General features: G+C 28.9%; 1 protein-coding gene across 1 annotated transcript; it reads right to left on the bottom strand.

Moving 5' to 3' along the window:
- Positions 1 to 11,369: 11,369 nt before the first annotated feature.
- Positions 11,370 to 11,807, bottom strand: LOC140173711 (pentatricopeptide repeat-containing protein At5g25630-like). The gene has a single exon (XM_072198235.1). It carries the CDS (start codon positions 11,805 to 11,807, stop codon positions 11,370 to 11,372), a length of 438 nt encoding a protein of 145 aa, XP_072054336.1.
- Between the last annotated feature and the right edge of the window lie 9,542 nt (positions 11,808 to 21,349).

Below are 21,349 nucleotides of genomic sequence, written 5' to 3'. Positions count from 1 at the left end.
TCGGAGTGTCTTTGCAGGTACCTCCCCCCTCATCGCTCTAATCAAGTAATCCGACATCCGCCTCAACCCACAAATTCTCGATCCATCTCTCAACATGTACCGGAGACATCTTATACACTTACCCATATGTTTAGTCGTCTCATAAAGTAGACTCTTGTTCGTTTTTGGTTTTGATATATAGAATTTAGTCTTTTGCATACACAAAAACATGAGTATATGCAATTAAAATAGCAAAACTTTTTTTTTTGTCGTATACCAGTAGATTTTGCATACATTATTAGTTCATGTACCTTTCGCAACAAAGGCTTTTTAAATATGTGAAGGTGGTACTTGAGAATAATTATTGTAACTTTATCAATATCAATAATTGTACTAATTTTTTTCTTTTCATTTTCTTATCCTCTTTAAATTTTTTAAAAGAATTATAATACATGGTTGTACGAGATTCAATTTTTAGCAAGGGTAGGCTAACATGATATGATTATGTCTAAGTACCAACTAACAAGAGACATCATCTAGTTATATAACCTATCTTGCTAAGATATATTTTCCTTATTGGAGTAATTAATCGAGAACTCCCTATATTTTCCATGGTGATTAATTAAGAAGAGTTTGATTAATTATGTGGAGAGGACGGCTTTAGGTTTTACCAACATTATTGCGCTGGCCAAATCTTAATAGACCAAAAAAAAATTATCTTATTTAATATTTATTAATTATCATAATAATTTGATAATACTTAAAAGACAAAAAAATAGTCAAAATTTATTTTATTTAGTATTTATTAATTATTAATAATTAATGAATGTTAAATAAAATAAATTTTGATTGTTTTTAACTAATTTTTTTAATTATTAAATATTTTTATAATTAATAAATATTAAATAAGATAAATTATTTTTTTTGGTTACCAAATATTTTTAAGGATTGAATTAGGAATTTTCATGCATGTATGATGTATGCACTACTCGTGTGTCCCCTTTGACTCCCACCCAACAAACCCACTTAGTGTCGGGGAGCATTAGGAAAATGCTTACTGATTTTAAGCCTTTATCAAGCAAAAGCTTAATGAGTTTCTTTGTCATTATTGTACAAATATATTTATAATGACTAGCTCGGTTCCTTTAATTGTTTGGAGGAAACCTAATTATTAGGGTCGTACAAAGACTATATATGTGAGATACCCCCACCATTTGTTTAAGAATATTGATATTTGTAGCATATGCATCAATGTAATTTTTATTACTATAATTTTTTATGTTGCACATTAATTAAAATGCTTTTTAAAAGAAACAGTAAGAGTAAGAAATAAAACTTTGGACAAAAATATACCTATACCACTCAGCGCATGAAAATTACATAATTCTCTTTTGCTATTAATACTGTTGCTGCTTCTTCATCATCATATTCTTGCTACCATACCTTTTTTTAAAAAATTATTTTTTCTGTTCTTTATATTTTTTATTGACACAAAATAATTTATGTTTATGTTTATATTTCTTTCAAAAAAGAGAGGATGAAGTTTCATTAAAAGAATCAATTCTTGAGTAGAATTATATAGAAATACAACAAAGAAAAAATAGAAAAAATATAAAAATTTTAATTACAAAATATAAAAATTATTTTGATCTGTATAAATTTTAGTTGAATGATACACAAGAGTAACACAAAATGTTAGTTAAAAAATATTTTTGTGTTTATCTTCAATACTCAACAAATTTTTGGGTTTTCTTTTTTTTATTTCTCTTCAAAAGATTTGTGTGTTTATCATAACAAAAATTTTGTATTTATCGTCAATAAATTTTTTTACTTTCTTCCTTTGTTTTACTTCAAAATTTAAGCCTATTCTTAAAAAAATTTAATATTTATCATCATAAAATTTTTATGTTTTTTCTTAATGAATTTATGTGTTTTTTCTGTATTTTTTTTCAAAAAGTTTTTTTTTACTTTAAAAAAATTATATGTTTATTCTTACAAAATTTCTATATTTTCTTTTGTTTCTCTTCTTTATTCTTTTTTATAAAATTCTTAAAAATAAATAAATAAAAAAAAGATACATAAGAAAATGGAGAAAACATAGAAAAATAACAAGGAGGAATAAAAAGATGCAGAAAAAGAATAATCTTAAGTTGTAGAAGGAGAAGATGTAAAAAAAAGAAAGAGGGAAGAAAATGAGATGCTAGAAGCTAAGTGTATGTAAGATAGGTTTAAAAATATATGTAGAGATATTTGGTTAGACTTAATTATAAAATTAACTTGATAGTTATCAAATATTTCTATTATTCAAATATTAGTTCGGGAGATATTATTAGACCAATTAAAGAATATTCATTATCTTTGAAGAGACAGAAAAATTTAGGAAAAAGGACAAATTAGGTACATAAGTGATAGATAATAATTAAAACCTTTAACTTAAAAGTTTATTCAAACTTCACTCATAATATTTTAATAATATATATATATATATATATATATATATATATATATATATATATATGGTCATTTTAAATACGTCTATGCCGATCTAATAAGCTTAGCAAGTTTGAGTTTGGCCTCTTAAAAAAAAAAAAAAGATTTATCATGCATTTAGGTCTGAATTTTTTCATCTGTTTAGAATAGGTCCAAAGTCTAGAAAAGCCATCTAGTCGGATTTCCCCTCTCATGTGATCTCATCTGTTTTATCCAAATTAATAGTTACTTTGTGATGATAATTCTTCGTGTAGTCAGTAAATTAAAGATAAGTTTCGGATCAACACAGTCCATATAATTTAGCTAAGAATTAATTTATTATAAATTTAAATTTTATTTTAGAGTCTATTATTTGTCATTGAATTGTTATATTATATAAAATAAGATTTAAATTGTCAATCCTTGTTTAAAATAATAAATTAGTTGATCATTCAGTTTACCTTTTTTTTATCAGATAGATTCGATAATACATTCGTCCACACAATACTAAAAGATTCTTTTTCAATACTTGGTACATTCATCAAATTTCGAATTCAAATGCTGCATATTAAAAGACATATGGATTACTATCTAAGCGCTGCCTTCGGTCCACCTAAATTGGAGTCATTTATTAACCATCTTCATTATCTTTTGTGTTTTTGTGAAATACTACTTTTTTGTTTTAGGTCATGCTGTTCTTTTTGCCGCATACATGACTTGGGTCCCTCCCATGTATGAACTTTAAAGAAGACTTGGGCAGGTGTACGGCCCAGAGATAGGCCCATCATTAAAGCATATATAGACTCCAATGGCAAAAGGCATGGCATATTGAATAGTGAGGGCCCATAGGGACTAATAATGGGTTCATATTCAATAGAGAATTACTGAACAAAAACAATATTCAATATAGATACTTACTTCACCAGTTGTATGAAAAGTGGATGGGTAATACTATAAAGAATGAAATTTTAGTGAACAATAAATATTATTTTCTTAAATAAAAAAACATATTATTACAGTATTTGTCATATGCAATGCACATATTTTTTTCTCAATTTAGTTAAAATAATGTTCACTTTCCATTCAATTTTACTCGTCATAAAAAAATCCATAGTGAATACTCCCTCTATATATGCAACGAGCTATGTTTGTCTTCAAAAGATGATGACACTCATAAGGGTGCTTCACTACCTACCAACGCACTCAAACTCCTTTAATTTGGAGAAGAAAAACATGAACACCTGGAAAATAGGTTGCATTATTTATTCTCTTATATATAAACCTCTATTATTTGGATATATATAAGCTAGCTGGCCTCATAAATTATTAATCACACTTAAATTTGTTTATTGCAAATATGTAACACATCACCCTAACATGTGTCAATTTTTGAAGCTTTATAGTAATCTATCCCCACAATGTGCCAAATTGAGCAATGTACCAGTACCTAATCTCATGTAGATTTTGGGGGACATTCATGTATAAAATTGGTTATTATTATGTTGTTGGTTCCATGCTTTGTGCAAATTTCTTTTCTATTTTATTAGGATGATTAGATTATTGTTAAAGGTAAAGCTAAGGTTTGGTTGACATGGGTGTATTAGATATATCTTTCTGTAAATAAGAACCTAATAAAATATTTGGTATCTGCACAAAATTCATATGTAAATACAGTACACCGTGGGGACGGAAGTCACTAAATGCATGTTATGATTCTCCTAAGGCTCTACCAAATTAAATGGAAGGCAATATTGCACTAAAGCAATATTTAAATATCATTTGTATCACATGTTAGAAATTTGTTAGTTTTTTTTTTTAATTTTATTAGCATTCTATGTACCGCCAAATTTTGTTCCAAGCAATTCGTATGTTTAGTATACCGACACTGGAAACAATAATATTCGCTTAACCAAAAAGATATGTAAAAAGAGTTAGGGTTCTTGAACCATACTGAAAATGCTATCTATCTATGATGTTATAAAATTTTTAGTCTCTTACTCTTGCCAAGGAAAAAAAAAAGGATATGTAGCAGGAGGTTATGTGTTTTAGAAATGGCTAAAGTAGATCTAAAATTTTCAATGAAGCTGAGAACCTCATTAATATATGAGAGTTGGAGATATTAAACCAATTTCTTGATGTTTTACAATTAATTACTTTGTCAAGAGAGAATACAGGATAGAGTAACGTAAAAATTTGATAAAACAATATGTATTTTATTAATTTATTTGTGTAGGTATTATAGACAAAAATTTTAATAGACGATATAATTAATTATAATTTTAGTAAAAGAATTTGAAAAGATTCAATTCTTTCTTAAGTTGAGCTATTTACATAGTTTGTTCTAGTTGACAAGTTAATACTAAAAATTAATTAAAAAAAATTATTAGAGATTATTGAATAAATTATTATTTTTTGTGTATTATGTAAAAAAGATGTTAAAATGATATATTCTCTGTTTATTACTTATGAATTTATTTAGCTGATATGTGTGTTTGATTAGCTGAAGGTAGAAATTTATGTACTACATCAGGTATCGTAAAACAATACTATGAGAAAATTGTATAACTGTATCAATAAAAAAGTAGGTGCGAAAAAAAAAGTTGATTACTTCTTCTTTATTATTTGAAATATTTGGTTGAGTAAAAATGATAGCATATTTCAAAACAAAATAATAGGGTTGCATATACTATTAACAGGTCATTCAAATTTTAAACAAATATAAAGAGTTAAAGTAAGGTTATGAAAATCAAACCGATCAATAAATTAATGGAATAATTGGTTTAATAGTTTAAAAATTCAAATGAGATTTAATTGGTTTAATTAAATATAAATAAAATTATTAAAAATTTAATATATAATTTTAAATATTTAAATTCAATCATTTTTAAATTAATAAAATTTAAAAATTTATAAAGGATAAACAACTTTAAACATTAATGTTTTAACTAACAAAAATCAAAATTTATATAAATGCCAAAAACATAATGTTCTACCACCATCACTTATTCCATTTCATAAAAGTTATAACAACAAAAAATTAACAATAGAATCAAAAAAATCAGCAAAAAAAATCATCAACAATTCAAAATTAAAAAAAAAAGTATAAACAACTCGGAATAAGAAAAATTCTAGCATATACTTAAAATCTCAAAAAAATTCTAACACAATACAGTGAAGTACTGTACTGTAACACTATCAATAACTCAAAATAAAAAAAATCAATGACTAGAATCAGCAACATAAAATAAAAAACAGCATAAACAACTCAGAAAATTAGAATCATAGCATAAACAACTCGGAATAAAAAAAAAATTCAGCATAAATAAAATAGTGATGAAGCACTACACTATAACACCATCAAAAGCTCAAAATAAAAAAAATCAGCAACTGGCAACTCAAAAATCAGAATAAATAAAATTAATAAGATAACTAAAATAAATTGAGACAGCAGTGTTTATCGCGCAGCGAAGGAGGAAGAAAGGTGGCAGTGCGACAAATACGAGAGAGAGAGAGAGAGAGAGAGAGGCACCAATAGATCGAGTAGAAGAGACGACGACGGAGCAGTAGTCCTCTGCGACGGCAATGCCAATAGCTTTGAGTAAGCCTTCGTGCAACACTAAAGAGAAGAATATCGAGAAAAAACAAGCAAACCTTTCACAGGTGACGATGGCACCACAGTCTGTTCCCGTTGGCTGTGAAGCACCCTTTACTAGAAGAGAAGAGTTCGGCAATAGGATGGTGACTGGATTTCACGAAGGGTTTGGACGTTAGGGTTGGGTTCTGGGTTTGCAGTAAAAGAGAGAGAAAGGAGAGGGTGGGTAACTGGATTTGATTTTTTTTAATATATACCTAAACCGATAACTCTAAAAAAATTCGGCCGATTCTGACATTTCATCTATTAACCGCTAGTTCAACTAATTTTAAGTCGATTTTTTGCAGAACGGTTTTTTATGTCTACCAGACTAACCAAATATTTGATTTATGATTAATCCAGTCGGACCGATCGGTCCAATTTAGTTTTAAGAATAATGAATCAAACAATAATAATTTTTTGTAGTTGTTGATGACAATAATACAAAAAATAACAAAAATAATATACTATTTGATGATTTTTGTTAGTTTGATTGAATGCTCTTAAAAAAAAAACTTGGGTCCATTTCTTTTCTTAATTCAGTATGTAATTATGAAATCAAAGTTGAGATATGTATATTTAAAAAAATCATTTTAACTGTGTGTTTTAGGGTTCAATAAACATACCATCAAGGTGTGATATATGTCTATTCCTTGTTTATAGGAAAAAAGAATATATATATATATATATATATATATATATATATATATATATATATATATATATATATATATATATATATAACGTGTTAGTTGTTTGGATTTGGGGTGGTTCGATCGATACAAATCTAGATGTGATCTGTCTCTGTTAAGAATGTTAAATGTGTTGTTGGGTTGGGAGTAAAGTAGTAGAATTAAATTTAGTAAAATTAAATTTGTTTCCTTTTTAATTATTTTTACGCATGCAGGTTCTTGTTAGTTTATTGGATCTACCTGCTCACCATTTTCAAAGGGGCCTTTTTAGTTTTTAACTAAGAAAACAATATTTAACGACAAGAATTTTAGTTTGCTGATTAAGAAGGGGCACAATGATGATGATGACTGTGGTAATTACTTAACCCATAAGACTAAATAAGCATGCCGCTAATTTCACAATCATGGTTGCTGAAAAGAATATATGCATATTTCTATAGTATATAGGACTAAAATGAAATATTTATGAAAGCCTAACTTAATTTAATGGACTTAAAATGGAGATATGGACGCACGTGAATGATTATATATAGATCCATGCTCTTTATGCATTTGAGTATTTTTCTTTTTCTTTTTTATTTTTTTGACACTTGAAACATAAATTGTGTATATGTCTATTTTTTTACACATCTTGAAATTATTATAAATAACAAAAAAAAATGAGACTTTTTAGTCAAATGAGATGTTATGAAATCACTTATTTTAAAAAGTTTAAATTATTAGGTAGAAATATATGAATATAATTATATATTTAATCAAATATTTTACTAATAAAATTAAAATTAAAAATTAATAACATAAAAATTGTGACAAAGCACACGAGTTTAGATGGTTAACTTTTTTCCCTTGGCCCAACCTAATTATATATGATTACCATATGCGACAATTTTAATATAAGTTTGAAGTGACATTGATCGATCATTAAACTGATAATTACTGAAAGTAACAGAGTAATATTTTTTAATCTTTACGAACTCATTTGTCCGAAAACATTAATGTGCTATAACCGGTTAGGTACTACTTATAGTCACAAGGAATTGTGTGCGCATCTATATATATATATATGAGAAAAAAGTTAGAGGATCATTTAAATTTGTTATTTTTTTATTAATAATATTTAAAAGTATGAAATAAAATATATTATTAAATTATTAGATTAAAAAAATTATATTAAAATAATTGAATTAATTATTAAATAATAATAAATAATAATAAATTTTGATGACAAGTTAATATTTTTTTCTTTATATATATATATATATATATATATATATATATATATATAGCTTAACTCTCTTCTACGAGGGTTATGTATGCACTCATGGCTTCTAACAAATTCAATACCATTATTATTGTACGTGTATATGAAAAACTTATATTATAACAGGGGAAATTAAAATGCATAACAAGAGATATAAATAAAGCTGGCTAACAGGAAATAAAGGACTGCTTATTAAAAAATAAAAATAAAAGAAAGAAAATTACAGAAGGTAAATTAGCAAGAGGATATTTTTCTTAATTACATTGAATTAGATTAATTAGTACTTAGTAGTTAGTAAGGAGCCTATTTGATTATGTATCATTATTGTATATTTATTTAGTTGATCTGGAACAGAGATTCAAAAATTATGAATGAGACGGAGAGAATGGCTAAAGGGTTTTTGGCCGTACACATTACTTTATGCCATCATAATTTATTATTTTTAATTATTATTTAATTATAAATTTAATTTTTTAATTTAATAATTTAATAATATATTTTATTTTTTATTTTTAAATATTAATTATTAATGATTAACTGATGGCAAAAAAACAATAGATTCTAATAATCGTATAGTATTTCTCGTACCTATATGTATTAGTGTTATTGTTACATATATGTTCTCCTGCACATATGTATATTTAATTAATTCAATAATTATAGCCCTTAGCTTAGGTTGCTCTTCTATATAAGGACCCTCATGGACCTTCTCCTAACTCATCCCACCAAGCTTCTTTTATTAATATCTTAATTACTTCTTCTATTCTCTCTCCTTTCTCATTTATCATCAATAGATCCCTTTCTTTCTTTAATTTCTGTCTATATTATCCACTACTCTGATTTCTTATCATGGAGAAGAAAGTAGTGCTTGTTAGGCTTCTGGTTATTCTTCTAGGTCTAATGTCCTTACTTGTTTATGCTCTTGCTGTTCCTGCAACAAGTAAGTTTTTCAAGGTTCTCACTAATTAGGGTTTGAATTTTTCTTAATTAATATGCCTTAATTATTTTTTTGATATTAATATGCTTTAATTGTCATGTGATTATTATATAGGAAGCTCTATGATAATGGAAAAGATGGAATTTTCAGTGCAAGATCAACTTGTAACTAAGGTCCTCTCTCTCATAACCTGCTCGATCAGGTTCTTTTATTTTATCAAGGACAAATATTATTGACACTAAAAATGTTAAATAAAAAAAAATTAATTAATTGGCAAAACAGCTTTGAAAGAGACATGGCTGGTTATGGTTTGTGCCCTAGTTACTTGACAGAATCATCAATTATTTTCTTAATTGATTAATCTTTGAATTTATAGGAACAAAAAGATATGTCTTCAAAAGATGATCTCAAATTTGAAATGAAAAAATAAGGGTACATTTTGTTTATATTTATATTTTTTATTTTTTATTTTAATATATTTTTTAAAACGCACCCTAAATATTTTAATTTCCAATTTTCCTAAGAATTAAAGATCCAAGCCTACATTAACCACGTTATAAATTGTATCCAAAATTAATTATGCAGCCATCTATCTTCTTTAATTTAATTATATCTAAAATCAATCTAGGGATGATAGATTATTTATTTTTAACCTGTAGCAGGATCTAGTTACGACGGGTGCGGTAGAGAAAATTGATGAGAAAGAGGAAGGTGAAGAATCAGAAGAAAGAATGATTTTGGAGATTTCAGACTACCGTAGTCCCGGGGCAAATCACGCTCATGATCCAAAGTGTTGTTGAGAATCAACCAAGGGTTTCAATATATAGTGTTATTAATATTGTTTAGACTAAAACTATAACAACCCTCTTATATAGCATGGTTTAATTTGGTACTATGGTGTGCTAAGTTGAAGATGTGTGCTTTTTGAGTGCAGAAATGTCGTCCCTGTAATCTATGATTATGAATTAATTATTATCTAATATTTGTGTTGTTTATTTGCAGTAATTAAGCTGCGCCTTGTGCTGTTTGATTTTGTAAAATGCTCATAGCCGTGTGTTAGTATCCTTGATTCCCTTGTGAAATCTCACTATTTAAGTTTCGTTCATCCTAGTTTATAAATTATATATGTGATATTGAATTATTGATCTATGTTACTATTAACCATGAATGAATAATGATATTGTTCCTGAATAATGGTATTTGACTAATAGAATTTATTATTTTTAATTAATTAAGTATTAAATTTTAAATATTAAATTATAAAATTCTAATAATATATAAATAAGATGTTGATTATATATATATATACTAATATTCACACAAAAATGTTAGATTCCTAATAATATTTCTCATTATATATATATATATATAATACAAAATCATATTAATTTATAAAATCATCTATTGAGTGTTTTTATATTACAACAATGAATAATATATTAACTATGTTAGGTTTATAAAAAATGACCATTAAGCCAATTATTTATATAAAATATATATTAAAATAAAAAATATATATTAAAAATAAATTAAATAACATAAATATTTATTTATAAATACATGATGAAATATATAATTGGCTAATTTAGTGAATAACTTTTGTGTGCATATAATTTTTTAGAATAATATATTGTTAATAGCACGCATCTATATCTTTCCTTCTGTGACTAAATTAAAATACTTTCTTTCAAAAAACAAATTTCTCAATATGAAGTTAAAACCGTAATTCATTTTTTAACAAAAGAGGAAAAATACTTCTGCCTATCATGTATACATTAACAAATTCAGAAATATTTAGTAACAAAAAGAATTAACTAAAAAAGTTAAAATTTATTTTATTTAATATTTATTAATTATTATAATAATTAATAAATACTAAATAAAATAAATTTAAGTTTTTTTGTCTCTTTAACATTATCGTTTTACCTTCTATTTCTATCTTAATTTTAATGCTCAAATTCTTATTTTTTGGCTGTATGAAAAACTAAATCAGTTGTTTTTGTACGTGTAAGAACAATGTTAGAGGGAAAAAAAAATCTAAAAGAACAATGCTAAAAAACTAAAAGGGTAATAGCAAAAAATCTGCTAATTAAATACCTTTAATTTGAGTGAATCCAAAATCTCTACGAGTTAATATATATGGATGTTTTTTCTACTAAGTATCAGAATGTTTCTTTTCATACTAAATGGATGTTCTTTTATATATTTTCGAATTTTTTTGTATTGCAAATGTGAATATCTCTATTTTTTAAAAATTTCATTTTTTTTAATTTTATGGATATTTAATTACTTTTGCTATAAAATATAACTGGATATTTCTTTTGTTAAAGTATTAGGATGTTTTTTTATATTAAATGAATTTTTTTTTATAATTCTATAATTGTGTAGTTTGTAGTCTCTTTAATCATAAAAACAGCACCAAATATCCCAAAATGCAGAGAGTAACATCTGTAACAAACCCCTATTTACAAACATGTGTGTTGAATACAAAATAAGAACTCCATCATCTACCATCCTTCTCACTAGCATCATAGCACCATCCACCTTTTTAACCTTACACGTGCCCAACACAAGCGCGTCGAACGTATGTGCATCCGCATCGATCCCATCTTCCTCCATCTTCTTCAAAACTCTGGCAGCGGCAGCCACGTCTCCAGCGTAGCAGTGTGCAACGAGGAAGTAGTTGTGTCCCGTCAGATCCAGATTCACGCCAAGCGTGGACACGAAATCCACCACGCGCTGCGCGTGGTCTATGGCTCCCTGTCGCGTTAGGATGTTCAGGACGGGGTAGAAGGTGGTCGCACTGGGGCGGCAGCCTCCGACATCAGTACGTGCCATATATTTGATGGCGTGGAGCGCGTCATCGACGCGCTGGAACTTGCAGAGGCACGTGATGAGGGAATCGAATGCATTCTTGTGAGTGACGCCGCGGTTGAGGGTGGATAGGGTTTGAAAGAGGTGGTTGAGGAGGGAAGAGGAGAATGTTTCATCGGTGACGAAGTCGAAGGTGGACTTCGTGTTGAAGCAGTTGTCTTGGATGCGCTTGTTAAGGGCATCGCGGAGAGCATGGAAGTCGCCGGCGCTTCCAGCAGCATTGGTGAGAGAGAGAGGTTTGTGTGTGTGATTGTTGGAGGTGGGTAGGTTAATGTGAGAGAGAAGATGAAAGTTTTTATAGGTTTTAATTAGGTTTACTTAGTCAATTTTAAATTTTTTAAATTTTGAATTTAAAAAATTTAAAATTAATAATTAATATAAATTAATGTGATTTTATTTAGTTTTTTGCTGGTAACCTCTTGGTTCCATATACTTTTTCAATCTAAAATTATTCTATTTAACTTAATAGCGATAACTTTATATATATAATATCTAAACTTATATATTTATTAAATCTAATATTATACACTTATTTTAAAAATAATTAATGAATATAAAATAAGCCAATTTTAGACTAATTTTAATAATTTAGACTAATTTTTATTTTCTCACGAATATTTTCGTTTGTTTCTATGACAATATGAGTCTAATTACAGAATGCTAATATTAGTATCTTGTGTCTCCTTTATATACTAAGAATTGCTAATCAAAGAAGAAAGTTAGACCCTAATAAGGCATGTGCAAACCAATAACCAGCAAAAATGATTTTGTTATATAAGTTTTCTTACCTAAAACAGAAAAACAGAATCAATAAAATTAGTTGCTTCGCTGCAACTAAACTACTTCATCCACGTTAATTAACTGTTAGATATTTGCTTAGCTTTATCAATCTAACATCCATTTTTATATATCCAAATAACATTGTTACTATATATCTAAACCAATTTCAAATTATCTACGTACACTAAATATAGCTAGAAACTGAATTAATAGATTTATAGTTTTCAATTTTATTGCTCAAGAAAGCCGAAATACATAATTTCTCTTCTATACTAACATTCTTATGTACATTTTATGTGATCCAATTTTTACGTATATATAGTTTGCCTTTTAGGTGAGAAAAATTTTATTTAGAGGGAAGTTGTATGAATTTATTTCAAAAGCACACTATATTACGTGTCAGAAAAATAATAATTTAAAATTATTTTATTTAATTTAATATTTATCGTTTTATGTATATAATATTTATAATTATATATTTGTTATTTTTAATCTTTTGCATTTATTCTAATCGCAATTAATAAATACAAATAAAAGGTAACAAAGACAAATTATGACTTTTTATAATTTTTAAAGTAGGGCCTCAAAGGCTCAAACATTTTTCTTTTCAGAAATTGGGTTCCAAAAGTATTGTTCACGTAAAAATCGAAATATTCATTCATGTATGTTAACATGGTTTTTATACGCTTCTGAAACTTTGAACATACTTCCCAAAACAACGAATATAAAATTCTAATCAGATCCCGGGGGGGGGGGGGGGGTGAACTTTTTTTGTTTTCAAGGAAAAAAAAAATTCTTGACGACGTGTTTGAGTTTTATTAGTTCCAAACAAATCAAGATTTGATATGTTACCTCTCCGATCGAGTGTAGTAGTGTAGGAACTAGGAAGCAATGTGTATGGTGCAGCTTTCTTTTTCTACTTTTTGTCTTTAATAAACTAATATGTACTTATTTACACGTATAAATTAGATTTGCCGAATTCAGCTACGTTCTATCATGTTCAAAATAAAAATAATAAAATTATATACATATAATCATTCATGTTACTTTTTTGGGATAGTACGAGGAGTCGATATAATATTTGTACAATGCGTACAATGGAAGTTTAAGGAGTATTAGAGATATAACCATTAGTGTTACATTTTTCCATCAGCGTAAACCTCTGAGATGAGTGATATCATGACATAGTATTAGAGCTTTAGATCCAAAAGGTCAAGAATTTGATTATTGGTGAATCTCAAAATCAGCTTAAACTTTTGGAATGAGTGGTTTTATGATATGAGATGTTTATTATTCCTAGTACCTGGATGGTTATTCTGAATATTATGGGTGATGTTCATTTTGTAACTCATATAACCCATTGTACACATTGTATAAATAAGCCATAGACTTCCTAGCTAGAATTTTATGTCCGAAAAATTTAGAGTTCGATCTTGAATGAACTCTAAAAATAAAAAAATAATATAAGATAAATAAAAAGAGAAAATAAAGTCTAAAAAAAAAACTAAATCTAAAAGAGGCTTAGGGGTGGCAAGAGTACCCGAACCCACGGGTACCCGACCCGCCCTACCCGGTAGGGACGGGTTTAAACCCGACCCGAGGTGGGGCGGGTTTTGATCGGGGCGGGTAGTTCAGCGGGGCAGGGCGGGGTCTGAGTCAGGATAAACCCGCCCCGGAGTACATACTATATATATGTGTCTTAGGGATTAGGGTTTTTAAGTGCCTCCACCAACCATCAGACCCCAACTCCAAATCGTATTCTTCTTTTCCATATAATCAAAGCTCCTTGCTGCTCAGCTCAGCCTCTCATCCCCTTTCCACAATTGCCTCGTCGCCGCAGCTCGTTGCCGTCACCGCAGCACGTTGCCATCGCCGCAACTCCTTGGAGCCACCGCTTAGTCCCGCTGCTCCTCGCCGTCGCTGCTCACCTCCTGCCAGCCGTCGTTGCTCAGCCACGCAACTCCTCACCGTCGCTGCTCAGTCGCGCAACTCCTCGCCGTCGCTTATTAGCTCGCAGAGCTCCGTAAGTTCCTCTCTCTCTCTTGCTCTATCGCGCTCTCTGTCTCTCCATCATTGTGAGATCTAAGTTCTTCTCTTGTTCTTCCATAGATTTATCGCTCGGTCGCCGTTGTTGTGAGCTTGACCGTCGCCGTTGCATGTGAGCCTGTCACCAGAGCCATTTCTCGGTCTTTGACCACCGGTAAGTCTCTGAGCCCCTCTATCTTTGTAGATTTGCCATCTCACAAGCATGCTCTACCATCTTTGGTGAAAAATACAGGAAGCTCACTTTGAAATAACTATAAAATAAACTGAACTAAAAATTTTGACAAATAATAGTAAATAATGAACAACAACCTATAACAAAAAAGTCTGATCTATCAATTATTATTTGAAGAATATGCTTACATATTTATTATGTGAACACAATTGAATTAAGTGTATATATGGCATTTCATGATTTTGCTGTGAAATTAGTCTTATGCCGAAGATGATTTTTAATTAATTATCCTTGTGTGCATACCGTTATCAATTTAATTTGGCTACCATTAAAGAGTGCTTCTGTTGAGTTCTTCAAGTCTATTGCACTTTTTATGTTGATACACATTGTTAATTGCTTCCGTAGGATACACAATATTAATTAATTTAAGGATATGTGATTGGTTGAATTATTATTCTTTGCATAATCTGATTTGTTGATTTGATGTGCCAAGTGCAAACTATAGGAATGAGCTCTACAAGGAGTGTCTTGAAGCCTTACAAGGTGGGTTAGTATTGTTGAGAAAGATTTCAAAGCCATTAAAAAAGTATTAGAGGAAGCATTTGCCATGGTGACGCCAAGTTGTTGAAATGGTAAAGCAAATAAACTAGTATACAAAGTAGGAAATCTACAAAATGTATCTAATTGAATTGGTTTTCATATTGGTATGATTCAATTGAAGGTTTAGACAATATTTCATTTTTTAAAGGCTTGAAGTAAACAGAAAGGGGATGAATTAGGCGCAACAGCAACAGCAGTGTACATAAGGGACGATACGCTGCTCAATTCGCACATTGGCGACTCATTTGTGGTATGAACTATGTATTATCAATTTTTCAATAAGCTTTTGATCCAGAATATTCTGTTTTTATTTTTGAAATAGAGCTTCTTAATTTGGTAACAATTAAATTGCTATCTCTTTTGATTTTTAGGTTTGAATCTTACCTTCAAACCTTTAATAATGATGAAGATGTGAAAAATGATCAAGAATAAGTATTGAAGACTTTTATATTTAATGATGCAATTTTTTTATTATGATGTTAACTTTTTAAGGATCAAACATTAACTTTTTTTAATTTAAGTTATTTGATATTGTATGAATTTTATGTTTTTATTTTAATTTAGGTATGAATTTTAAATTTTTAACTTAATTTATATATGAATATATAAAACTTAAAATGTTATTTATTTTTTATAGAGGTGGGTGGGAGCGGGGCGGGTACCCGCAAGGACGGGTTAGGGTTTAGAAATCTACTACCTGCAGGTAGGGGTGGAACGGGTAGCAGTGGAGTGTAAGGACGGCGGGGCGGGGTCGGATAGGGCAAAAACCTACCCCTACCCACCCCACTGCCATCCCTAAAGAGGCTCTTACTTAAAAAGTCTATTAAAAATATAATTATTCATGTTTTTTTTTTTTAATTAGCTCAAACTTTAAAAAAAAAAAGTAGTTTTATGATGATTATATTCAAATATTTACTATTAAATTGTTAAATCGATTATTTTAAAACATAAAATTGTTTAAATAAAAGTAACTAATTTTAACCTACGAATATGACTATGTCATGTTCAAAAGTATGCTCAAAATGAGTATAAAAGAAAAATCTAAATCAAAATGTGTATTTAAATGTGGGGAATTATGGTATTACACGTTTATATAATTACTCCTTTAAATATATTGTCCGTCATAATTAATTTAGGTGGGTCGATGAGTTAGTTTATTCGTAAATTTAAATAGGTGTCGAAAATTTAAATTTTATTTTATACATACGATAATTTATTATAATAATAAATTTTTAAATAAAACTTAAATTTATGACAAATTAGTCTTAATTTATTATGTTGGGGGATAATATAAAAAATAATATTATATTGTATATATTATTACTCTTTTGATAGTGATGAGCATTTCACGGTTAATTTTATTTTAATAATTGACCTTGACTTTAGTGAAGACTTGAGAGTAAAGTTGATTTTTCTATATTTGCTAAATGCTAAAGAAGAGGAGCACACCGATAATTGAAAGTTAAAGGTCAAAAAAGAGGGTGGGGAGAGGGGGGAATATATACTTTCTACTTTTGGGGACGGCATGTATAAGGCTTTACTAGTTATTAGTGTGTTCTTTCTTTGTGGCCTATCAGATCACAACTTAAGATCTTAGTTAGCTAGGAACATGCCTAACCATGGGCGAAGTTGGATGATTTATAAAGGGGCTTTTAATTATTATTGACAATGATATACTCTTAGGGATTGAGTTAAATTTTGAAAATGTATTCTTAGACATTTATTATTATTATTATTATTATTATTATTATTATTATTATTATTATTATTATTATTATCAAGTTAAATTATCGTATTTTTATGTAGACATATTCCATAATAATCATGACAATAATTATGTATTTGGTAATGGCATACATTACTCATCTTTTATTTGTTTGTAGTAGTGACTTGTGATTGCATTTTTTTTATTTTTTATTTTTTTTTTTGTTGTATTCTCTGTCAGTTTGGCGCTGGAGAGGTTCAAATTATTAAAAAAAATATTGTTTTCTTCAAAATTTCTATGTTAAAAACGGTTTGCGAATAGATGTTTTATAGTTAGCATGCAAAAAAATATAACAGATGTCACTGTCATTATCAGAAATATGATTATTTTTGTCGAATTTTTTATCAAAAAAATCTGATAGTATTATTGAGGAAATTATTGAAAAAATTTTTGACAATAATATTGAAATTAAAATATTCAAAAAATTACCATTAGAAAAAAAATTGATCAAAATCTGATAATAAGTTTGGAAAAATATGTTTTTAATTTGGCGCCAATATTATCGACAAAATTAGAGTAAATATTTCCAACAGTAATATTACGAAAAAAATTTCTATTAGTAGTTATCGTTGAAATTTTTCCATTAAAAATCCGACGATAATCCCAACACCAAATTACGATCACGTAAAATCCTAATCTTTTTCTCCCTATTTTCGAACCTGAACTCGTCTCACTACAAGAAACATAGTTAAAATTGACGGCCAAATCGATGGCCAAGCTGTCGATAATATTAAAAATCGATGGCAAAATCGACGCCAAAAGTGGTCGCTATTAAACTGGTCGATTTTTCAAAATTCTAATAAAATCGACGGCTTTTATAACTGTCAATAATAATCTAATAAAATCGACAGCAGTTCCGTCTATAATGAGTTTGAGAATTTTGCTTCCTTCATAAAATCAACGATATTATTATATAAAATTGACAACAATTTTGTCAATATTTGATTCAATAAAATTGACAAAAGGACCGTCGATTTAATTATTTAGATACCAACACATACTTAATAAAATCGACAAAAAAGTCGTTGATTTAATTACTTAGATACTGACAAATTCTATGTCTGTATTTTTTTCTATTTTAAATTTAAAAAGCGACAACTCTGCTGTCGATTTTAATAGCTATAATTTTTTTATTTGAAAAATAGTAAACAATTAATACAAATAAACTTTTAAATATAGAAATAAAATATATACAAAATATTAGATAAATAAACTTCTAAATATAAAAATAAAATTTATACTAAATATTAGATAATAAATTTACAAACTTATCGAAATAATAAATAATCCTCTAATATAAAGACTCTAGACAAGATAAATAACTAAACTTAGAGTTATATTCGTTTAAATTCAATCTACTAATAATACAAAATATTCAAAGAAAAGTAAATAACCCTACTCATACTCATCTAAATAATCATCCGAGTCACCTAGATCGTCAGAATCATTGTCCCTTTGAGAACTCTGTGGTTGTCCTGGTTGCTGCAGAATAGGTGGGAATTTTCTACCTAGAGATGTGCTTTTCTGGGAGCTTGAAAAAGTAAAAGGAGGAGGTGGGAGAACATGTGATTCAGAACTACTAGGACCCATGGCCCTTACATACTCAGTCAAGCTACTCAATTGATGACTAAACTGATCTATTTGTGAGTTACTGGTATTGAGATCCTCACGCAAGGATTCAACAGTCTGTTGGCACTCTCTTTTCTCCCTCTGATAGCGATATTCAAGCTCTCTATATTTAGCGGCATGTTATTCAACTTCTCTATTGAGTATTGCGATTTGTTCTTTAAGATCCAAAACATCAGTGCTGGTGGTCGTGGTTGGCCCATCAACTCGAGGTCGCACCATGGAAGAGTCCCTTACCTCACCCATGCCATATACCCTACCTCTTCGTTTTTCATCTACTATCTCAATCCATATGCTTTCCTCAGAGACAGGCGGTGGATCAGTTACACTAGCCTCTATAGCAACCTGCCGCTCTTGCTTAGCCTGAAACATACACTTTTGAAATATATCCTACAATGAGGAGAAATGATTGATAAACTACTAGAAGTATCAATAATGCAAAAATTAAGGGGATATGTGAAAAAAATAAGTCCGACATTACAATGAAGCTAAGTTACCTTTGTCTTTCGGGAGTGTTCATCAACCCATTAAGTCCTATCCTCTTTGCGAGTGTGAGTAAGCTCAAAAAACTCATCCATACGTGATGGTCTTCCAAGTGAATGATTCTACATAATGTAACCAAAATATCAACAAATATGGGTATACAATTGATATGTACTGAACTAAACCACTGCACTTAGATAGAGCACTTCATAAAAGCATGCTCATAAAAGATAACTCATAAAAGCATAGTTCGGCAGAGACAGAGGCAAAACAATATTAATTAAAGAGAAACAAAATCAACAACATCATCATCATCAAAGGCAGAGGCAGCAACAACAACATAATAATAATCTTCCAAGGCAACTATTTGATGTTAACTTCTCAAAGAAGAAAAAGGTTCCTAATGCTTCAGATCCTCTTCACAATCGTTGATGACTTCAAGCTTCCATTTTCTTTGCATATTGTTATTCATGTTTGAGTTTTGAGGTTACAAAACCAATTAAAATAGCATTTATAGAGTTCAGAGGTTCATTCTCTATTAAATTGTGGAAGCTAAGGAAGGTTAGTACTTCATTTTCTTTTATTGTTTTTTACAGGAACTCATAAAAGCATGCTCAAAGAAGTTCATGAAAATCATGACTATATCGTAATTGATGATGATGATGATCAAAGGCACTTTAAACCATTCTTAATGAAAAAGAGAACCAACACAAAAGGTAACTGAAATCTAACTTCAATTATTTTTATTTTATATTTTTTATTTCATTATTTAGCTCATATTTTGAAATAAAGCTGAAGAAATCCAAAAGTCAAAGCTTCGATTTAGATCAAAAGAATAATAGTATAAACTAATATCAAATCAACTCTATAAATAATAGTATAAATTATGATGGCAACTGATAGTATAAAGTAAAAAAAGAGGGTTCTATAAGCAACTTACCAAGTGAAACCTCGCTTTTGGAAAGGTGGTGCCTCCTGTAGTGTGAAGGGAGGTACCTCGAGTCGATTTTCTGGCAGCTGTATTTCTCGTCTGTAATTATTTATAGGCATCAGTGTCCCAACGTCTCATCAATTCACCAAGAACTTCTGGTGGAATCCAATATGGACGGGCACCTTTTTTGCGAATGGCATAGAGCATACCTCGCAAGTGCTTGGCAGCTCTAAACCTCTAAGTTTGATAGATATCATCCTCTTCCGTGTCAAGAATGTCAAAACATTTCTATTTAAAAAAATATCTTGTTATTATATAACATACTATGATACATATTTACCCTCTACTCTATCCACTCTGTCCACTATATCTTTTCTAATCTTAATTTATCTAAAAATATTAGGTAGTAGTAGTCTGAATTATTGAAAAATCTTGTAAGTCAAGTAACCAAGAGATTCCAAAAAGTAAGACTCAAATTCTTCTTGGGTAGTAGCTATAATAATTGGTGTTTCTAAAGTTTATATAGTGATCATTACCTTATAAATCAATATATATTTCATCCATGATACAAGGACATACATGTTAACTAAAGCAGTCAGCAAGTATATATATAAATCAAATGGTATAGTATATAATATGGCATTGAAATTCTAAACAACAAGATCCAAAAAAAAAATGTACCAGCAACAAATTAGCCCTTCATCACGTTGAAATTAAACAAATTATGACATGTACTTTAGTAATTAATTAATGAGATTAGCATGTGCAATGAAAACATGCAGGTCCTTAAAAACTCAGCCATATAATTTTTCGAGTTAATTACTGTAATATAGTAATTAAAATTTACCCTCCACTCTGTCCACCAAATTTTTCGAGTATCATCATCTGCCTCATCAAAACTCAGCCAAGGCTTGCTGTAGTTTTCCTTAAAAACTTGAGAAATACGCTTCAAACCAGACTTAGGTGGGTGCCAACTATATCAAAAAAAAAAATAATAAGGACATATTAATTAATAAAAATGAGACAAGCAATTCATAAAATTTAAAGCAAATAACAAACCATTTGGCACCATCATATCTAAGCTTGGGAGCACTTGTGCTGGA

The sequence above is a fragment of the Arachis hypogaea genome, chromosome 6 (assembly GCF_003086295.3).
Source record: "Arachis hypogaea cultivar Tifrunner chromosome 6, arahy.Tifrunner.gnm2.J5K5, whole genome shotgun sequence".
NCBI lineage: Eukaryota > Viridiplantae > Streptophyta > Magnoliopsida > Fabales > Fabaceae > Arachis > Arachis hypogaea.
Note: the sequence above shows the minus strand (reverse complement) of the source record. Positions and strands in the feature narration are given on the sequence as shown.